The sequence below is a fragment of the Bacillus rossius genome, chromosome 1 (genome assembly GCF_032445375.1).
Source record: "Bacillus rossius redtenbacheri isolate Brsri chromosome 1, Brsri_v3, whole genome shotgun sequence".
NCBI lineage: Eukaryota > Metazoa > Arthropoda > Insecta > Phasmatodea > Bacillidae > Bacillus > Bacillus rossius.
In genome coordinates, this window is record NC_086330.1 from 147,505,894 (window position 1) to 147,514,315 (window position 8,422).

The window sequence follows — 8,422 nt, forward strand, 5'->3', positions numbered from 1 at the left end:
CCCTGTAGAATGATGTCGGAAAGCTTCGATAACACTGCATCTTTCCGAGTAGCTTCCGCAATATCGGATGCTGCCAACGGGAGGTCCTCTAAGGGTGCAAAAAAAAATATTTCCTCTCCTAACCATGGCTCACCTCTTTCCTCCTCCACACGTGGTGATGGCAACCGTGATAACCCATCCGCATGTCCAATTGCTCCTCCCTACTTGTACTTCACTTCATACTGATATGCCCCCAACATCAGAGCCCAGCACTGAATTCTGGCTGCTGCCATGACTGGCACCCCTCGTTTTCTAACAAACATTGCCGTTAACGCTTGATGATCTGTTACTAACACAAACTTGCGCCCACAAAGATACATTTGGAACTTCTTCACTGCAAACACCAAGCTAAGGGCCTCTCTTTCCACCTGACTATATCCCGCTTCTGCTTTTGATAAGTTTTTAGAGGCAAATGCAATCGGCCGCCCTCACCTGAATGCATAACATGCGCTAGTACAGCTCCCACTCCATATGCGCTAGCATCCGCTGTGACCACAATGGGCAAGGTGGGGTCATATGGCACCAGCACAGGACTCCGTACAAGCATCTTTTTACTCTCCAAGAAGGCCTGTTCGCATTCTACCGTCTACTGCCAGTGGTGATCTTTCTGTAACAATTTATTCAAGGGATGCAAAACAGTTGCCAAGTTCGGCATAAATTGTCCATAGAACTGAAGTAGTCCCAAGTATGAGCGCAGCTGTGAGATATCCTTAGGGGCTGGTGCCTCCTGAATCACTTTTATCTTCTCCTGGGTTGCTTGAATGCCCTCACTTGATATCCTGTGCCCCAAATAAACCACACTTTTGCACAGCAGCTTACACTTTTCCTTCTTAACACAGATTCCATAGGCCTGCAGCCTTTTAAACACCTCCACTAACTTATGTCTACCATATTCCAATCTCGACCCCACCACCAGAATATCATCCAGGTACGCATACACACTATCAATACCTTTCAATACTTGTTCTATTCTTTTCTGGAAAATACACGGAGCACTACAAAACCCAAAGGGCAACCGTATATATCGAAACAATCCTTTGTGTGTGTTGATGGTCAGTAATGGCTGACTCAATCTATTAACTGACAACTGAGTATATGCGGATTGCAAATCAATGACAGAGAAAACATTTCCGCCTGCCAATCCACTAAAAATATCTGCTGGTCTGGGCAAGGGGTAATGATCCATATCCACTACTGGATTCAAAGTCACCTTGAAGTCACCACACAATCTAACTCAACCATCCTTTTTCTTTACACAAACTACCGGTGTTGCCCATTCTGACCCACTAACAGGGTATATAGCACCTGCGTGTACTAACCTGTCAATCTCAGCTTCCACTGCTGCCTTCCAAGCAAAGGGTACTTTCTTGCTTTGCAAAAGACTGGTACCGCTCCTTCCTTTAGCACCACATCAGCTTCCATCCCTGCTATCACTCCAAGCCGTGGTCGAAACAAACACTGGTGCTCCCATCATCAGTTTACTGACAATTACTTCTCGCTCGGACAAACTACTATTCTGGTCCAACACCTGGATGTGTGCCCCCTTACTTGTTTTCCTGCCCCCTTCCAGATTTTTCCAATCCAATTGCAGGGATGCCAACCAATTCTGTCCCAACAACGTTGGCAAAGGCTTTCCCTGGCTATCCACCACTACCATAGGTAATGTTAGCTGTAAGGGTTGTCCTGAATATGTCCTCAAGGCCAACTCTGTTTTCTTTAGCTGATACACCCGTAATTTTTCCCAATAGGTGCTGTGGGAGCATACAGATACCACAGCCCCTGTATCCACAATCATCTTTTCCTGTTGCCCATTTAACGTCACATCCACTGTAAAATTTCTGGCTAGACCTCCCTCATTATAATCAATGTTGAGCAACTCTAACTCATCTGAATTTTCTTCTTCTACCCAATGCACCTCTTGTGCCTGACGCCTTTTTAATGTGGCCCCGTTTCTTACACAAATTACATACCAAACTTACAAACCAAACTACACTGAGTAGCCAAATGATTTGCACTGTTGCAACGGTAGCACTTTTTATTTCCTCTGGCATTGACCTGTTTTCTGAAAGCTCTTCCTGGTTGCTTGCCTGCACTTCTGCCACCATTTGTAGGTGTGAGGACAAATGCACCAGCCAACTCCTTCGCATCATCCTCCCGTTTAGTCAGCCCGAAATCCGGTCTTATTTCCTTTGACTGACTCAAAGCAGCTTCCATAATCAACGCCTTCTCTAATGCTGATTAAAAGGTTAGGTTGTCTTCTACTAATAATTTCTGTACAATGTCTTCGTTTTCCAAACCACTTACGAACGTATCGCGCAACGCTTCATTAAGGAACACACCATATTCACATGACATAGACATTTTCTGTAAGGTTACAGCATAATCGGCTATTCTTTCCGACATTCCCTGTTTTCTCCTCAACAATTTCACGCGCTCGGTGATCACAATTTTCCTGGGCGCGTATTGAGTCATTAATATTTCCACCAATTCTGCATACGGCTTGGTTCCCGGCTTATGAGGTACACACAAATTCTTCAAACAGTATATGTTTTTGGTCCTAGCAATGTCAAGAACAAACTACACTTTTCCTCTTCTTTTATTTTATTTGCTTTGAAATAATGCTCCAACCTCTCCACGTAGCACTCAAAATCACCATCCTCCCCGTGAAACTCTTCTATCTTGCTTAGTGACATCTTGGTTAACAAGGCGCATCTACCACTTAACCTCTTGTGGCTCACTACAACTTAATTTTACACTACCACATGTTTTGGTTGCTTGTCCGACTGAAATGCCGCTCTCTGTTTATACCCACGCGTGCAAAAAAAAATCCCATCCTCGTGGCCAGTTATTGTATTTATCCTTCTCACTTGCACAGCTACAAAAGTCTAAGCTTACAACTCCGCCATTGTCTGACTGGCGCTCGCACGCACACAAGAAACAATTGCCACTCAAGTCAACAACACAACAATTCTAACCACAAATTATTATTTTACAGGTGCAACCATTTGTGTAACAACAATAACAAAGCATTCCATTAATATTATCTCCTGTGGTTAAACAGAGCCAAATATTTTAATATTAAAATACATAAAGAAAAATGGATGACCAAAACAGTTAAAACTAAGATGGAGTCTTTCTGTTACATTTCCTTAGAAGTAAGAATTGAATATTATTAGATGAAGGTCTTGATGAAATATTACAAGAAAAACATATTTCCAAAATTCTCATTCCAATTTTTATTTTAAAAATATAATTTTCATTACATATTAAAGTTGTGCACACTGAAAGAAGAACGGCAGTAATAGCAGGTATCACACATTGGAAATAGAAAATAAATACCATTCAAAATGCACATTACAATCTAGCGATAAGAGATGCAAAGCAAGACTTATCTATTCTCAAACCCTTCCCCGAACTGCATCCTTTTGGACAACTGTTCAGAAAAAACCTATGCAGTTTATAACTGCTCAAGATATCAGAGTGTCAAGATATCAGTGTCTGTTTCCGAAAAGCATTTTAGAATATGCTGAAGCTGATGAGTACTTCTGTTTCTGTAATTTGTTATCAAACTATTTTCGGAATAGTTAAGATGGTTCAAATGAACGTTTTCAAAATAATTTTAGGCATGAACAGTACAGATTCTTGAAAGCACTCAAGGGACATGCAATACGCCTTTATCTTCATTTCTCTGTCATGTAATGTTATGGTTACCACTCAAATATATCATAGTTGCCTTGTGCATGAGAAGACAGTGTGCCACTCCACAGCCTTGTGTTTATAGGCGACACAGTGCTATAAGGATCAGTGAGCGTCACTCTTATCATCTCACTCACTAACACAAATACAAAGTACACATGTGGCTGGGTAGGCCCATTAATGTAATGCAAGAAAAGGTAGCATGGAATAAATACATGTCTTGTATTTCATTTAGGAGTGAAACATGAAAATATATTTTCTATGTAAAATCTTATTAAAATAATTGCATGTTAATTCAAGTAACTTGCGTGTTAAAACTATACATGAATGCTATTTGTTTTCAGGTAACATGGATTATTATTTACTCTGGACTCCATTTTGACTGACAGCACGCCAGGCAGTTGTTTCTGCCCTCGCCTGCTGTATATTTTCATCCACTGCAGTTTCTGTGGTCGAATTAGGTTGCGGTGTAACTGTCAATCATTGGCAAGCATGTTGTGGGATGTGGTGGTAGAATGATTATGTATTCTCGAAGCTTGGACTCTAGATCAATTTATTATAGTAATAATTATTTATTCAGTAATTTTAGCTCCTTACCATGCGATTTTTACCTGTCCAGAATTCCTTGGATGTGGTTATGTTGTACTTGAGGTGCAAAAACAATTGAAATAGTTTTGGGGTTGTGTGACTTATTGCTTCATGTTGTATGTAATATTGGTGTTAAGGCCTAAATGGTTTTTATGGGATTGTATTGCAATATGAGTATAACTTAAGGCTGCAGAATATCAAGCATGCCAGGCAAAATTGTAAAGACATGCTTGAATTTAAAACACTTTACTTTAAGCAATGAAATTTTGTGGTGAGCAGATTGACTGTGTTTGAAAGTGCTGGCGTGACATAGGTGCTGAAGAGTTTTGTTGTTTGTTAGAAACTCTTGATATTCAAAATTGAGTTACGCCTTCATTAATACAGCTCGTGCATTTATACTGAGTTATTTTCACTGTCCCACAAAATGAAGCAAAACTACACCAAGAGCTATTGGGACTTAATTAATTTTTCTCCTTTATACAAAAAAAAATCATTATTTGTCCAGTTAAGGATGGAATAGTTACTACAACTGCAATTAATAAATACAATTATGGCCCTTTCAAGCTTATGCTTAATAATGAAGTTTTACAACTTCATGGTGTACAGTTTGTTAAAATAAAAAGTTCATAGTTATTTTAGTGATAGGCAGGTTTTACAGTCAAAGTTTAGAACTTTGCAAAATGCAGTTATTCACTATGTCGAAAGGCACTAGAATAATTTTTGCAATGTGTAAACTGTACTGCTAAGCCATTTGTAATATTTGGCCTTGTGTTAAAAGTAGTGCAAGAATAGGATGATTCAGAATTGTGTATGCTGATATTGTGAGGTGATTACTCTTGAGAAAGAAAGTTGAAACATAGCCACAATTTTTAAAAGTTGATACGAAAAGAGCTATGGGTACCAGAAAATTCATTTAACAATTCTCTTTAATAAATATTTACCAGCACATATGTTTGTTAGTAATGTTTAAAATTACTAAGAACTAAAATTGGGAAGGCTTTGGTTACTAATACTACTTTTTCACGGTGTAAAAGTGGGGGCTGTCAAGTCTCCCGCTCAGCTTGTATTTAGTGGTTTTTCTTAAATGTGTCCCTCCGAAAAACTGCTTTGTAGTTTTCACCACATGGACTGAAACACTAGCGTATTCAAATTTGTCTTCCTAATGCCTGTAACTCATTTGGCCCCCTTGAAAAATACATTTTATGTCTTGAACTTCAGTAGAACCCTGTTACATAATTTTTCAAGGGGGGCATAAGTAAAAAACATGAGCAGGAAATATAAATTTAGCACTTGTCAGTGTTTGACCATTTTACTAATGGACTCATCAAGCTATGCAAACAAATTTAATGTTATAACCACCGATGGTTACACTTGGTGCTCGAATTTGCTTAACCAACCAAGCCAAAAATTTTCAACTTTACCATGCTTCCAGAACACTTTTTTTTTGCCATCATGGCAAACTAAAATATTGTAGGAATATGTATGTAAATCTGAAAATACACTAGAGTGGCAGGAAACTGAAGGATTTTTCCAAGATAAGGGTGCCAACAAACACGTAAATGCAAATGTTATGTACCTCTGATATATTGAATACACAGCGTTAGCCAGCACTTACTTGTAGCGCTAGTGTTTTGTGTTACACTTACATTTTGTTTTTGCATACAATCCTCTTTGATCAATCTACATCTGTGGTGTAACATGATTGTAAACAAAAATGTACGTTAAGTGTAAAGTAAACCTTTTAACATGTTAAATTTCACAGATAATGTGTGTTCAAAAGTTAGGTTTTTAAAACTTTTTTTTGTTGCATTTATTGAATTTTAGAAAGCAAACATTATAAGCAAGTACTGCACCATTTGTGAAACGTTAAATGCAGGAAATAAATTCATTGTCTTTATGGGGAAAAATGTCGAGACTTAAAAAGTTTGGTGTTATGTATAAGCAGCAACATAATAACAGGGTTCTACTACACATGTTATTGTTTTAATTCATATGAAGAGCACCCACAAATCCTAGAAATTCCTCTTTAATCAAGGGCACATGTTATAGCTACCCACTGATCTCCTTGTAACTTTTTAGATGTGCTAATGTTAGTTTGTATGTTGGTATTGTGAATTTTCAAAAACAATATTAGACATACTTAACAATCACAGAGGAAAATGTAAATAGTAAGTAAACTAAAATGTTGAGTCATGTGACATCATTAAGTGCATTATAATTAATTTGTATCAAGAATTCATAAAGGCTTTGCTAAGTCACTTTTAAATCACTTTTTGAAGTTTGTTGACAGTTGTTAAGTTCATTTACATCGAAAATTTAGCTTAACTTCACACTGCATAAGCTGGCTACGAGTACGTTGAGAATGACCACATTTAGATCACTGCAAAAATATAAAAATGTATTTATGTCTCAATATACCGAGGCTAATTGAGTAAATTTGTTTTTGAAGTGTCTTCCAGTCCTGACAAGAAATTTTATTTGCATTAACCACACTGTTTTTTTGAAGATTTTGTGAATTTATTTATTATAATATAGTATATAATTCTTATGTGTATAATATATGGAGAAACTCTAGTTAAATTCTAAAAGAATTATTTAGATTATAGTTTTTCTTTTGTTCATTCATACTTTTTTTTTGTATTTTTTGTATTTTTAAACTGATAACTGTTTTGCACTCATTTTTAAAGGTCAAAAATAACAGCTGCATTAATTAGATCACATGCTTAGTAAACATGGTAATCATTTTATTTCAAAATTCTGTAATCAAGATTTTAGGTTTCAAAGTTTCAACTATTTCCAGGGTAAATTCTTGATTACTTGTAATGATTTCAAGATAAATATGATGTACTGTTCTATGCGTTATAGCTAGTCATTCTATAATTAAAATCAAACTGCCAATAAATTTTGAAATATTTGTTACAATTTTAAAAACTGTATTTTATTTTTCTTGTGTTGTCACTGTTTTTTATTAATTTGTTGGAATTTGTGTATTGCCTTGTTAAATTGGTGTTGATAATTTGTAATGAGTTATGTTATTGGGATTTATGAACACAAAAAATTAATTTATTGTGCAGATGAAGAAAACATGTATGAATCTATTTTATAAGCTCAGCAATAAATAATTTGTGTACAATGCTGTACAGTGTATAAGCAGTGAGTCAAATTTCATTTGATATAAGATGCAAGCAGAATCTAGACCGATGCCAATCTTGCAGGGAGCAGGTTTCACCTAAACCTTTAACTTCCTGGTCGGCAACCAAAGTGAAGAAAATCCATACTGTACTCTGTGAAAGGTCTTAAATCAGTCATTGTAAGGTTCAGTACATTCTGTAACCCGACCCCAATTAATAAATTGTAAAGTTTTGTTATTCTTATTAGGGATTATGAACAAGGTTTAAAATTAATTCATTAAATTTTTTAGAGATGATTCCAGCTGTTAACTGTGGCTACAAGTTCACACAAGAGTCAGGTCTATTTTCATTTCAGTGCAGGGTTTATTTCCCCATTTGGCATTTCCGTTCATTGACATTCGATAATCTGGCATGGCTGTGGTCCAGATTTTGCTGGATTAAAGACATTTTACTGTTTTCTTAAAGAAGCAAGGTGAATCAACATGTTGCTCTGAAAAAATAATGAATAATAATACAATTTTTCTAAATAATTGAGTTGAGATAATGAGTGTAGGAAGGATGTTAAGTTATGAAACAAATGTGTTGAAATTAACTTCAATCAAATGCTTTTTTAATACTTTCTTGTAAGCGATTTACTGAACAAGCTAAGGGTGTAAAACTTGTTCAGCATGTAGTTTGTTCAGTTTTGTTGCTAGATTTATGCATTCAGTATCTAGATTTTATAGAATTATTTAGCATACAGACACCAGATGGAGGGAATGTGGACCAAGAGTAGAGTGAATATATAAGTATAACATTGACTGGACTGCACAATAGAGAAATTTTGAGGCCAATATGCAAACAATTTGCATGACTAATCAGCATCAAAGATAGCCACATACCAGTGAAGGAAACTAATATTTTTCATCTTAATATAACAATTACAATTTAAATATACATTACTGTTTAAAACATGTCAAAATTCTGGA

At 36.3% G+C, this 8,422-nt stretch overlaps 1 protein-coding gene across 1 annotated transcript in view; it reads left to right on the forward strand.

The window, feature by feature from the left end:
* The window catches only part of LOC134546264 (GEL complex subunit OPTI), a 28,818-nt gene extending 21,345 nt beyond the window's left edge, over positions 1 to 7,473 (forward strand). Inside the window, exon 4 of the mRNA XM_063388966.1 lies at positions 4,080 to 7,473. Coding sequence (XP_063245036.1) covers positions 4,080 to 4,121 — 42 coding nt within the window. The 3' untranslated portion in view covers positions 4,122 to 7,473. The remainder of the gene's footprint in view (positions 1 to 4,079) is intronic.
* Positions 7,474 to 8,422: the final 949 nt, after the last annotated feature.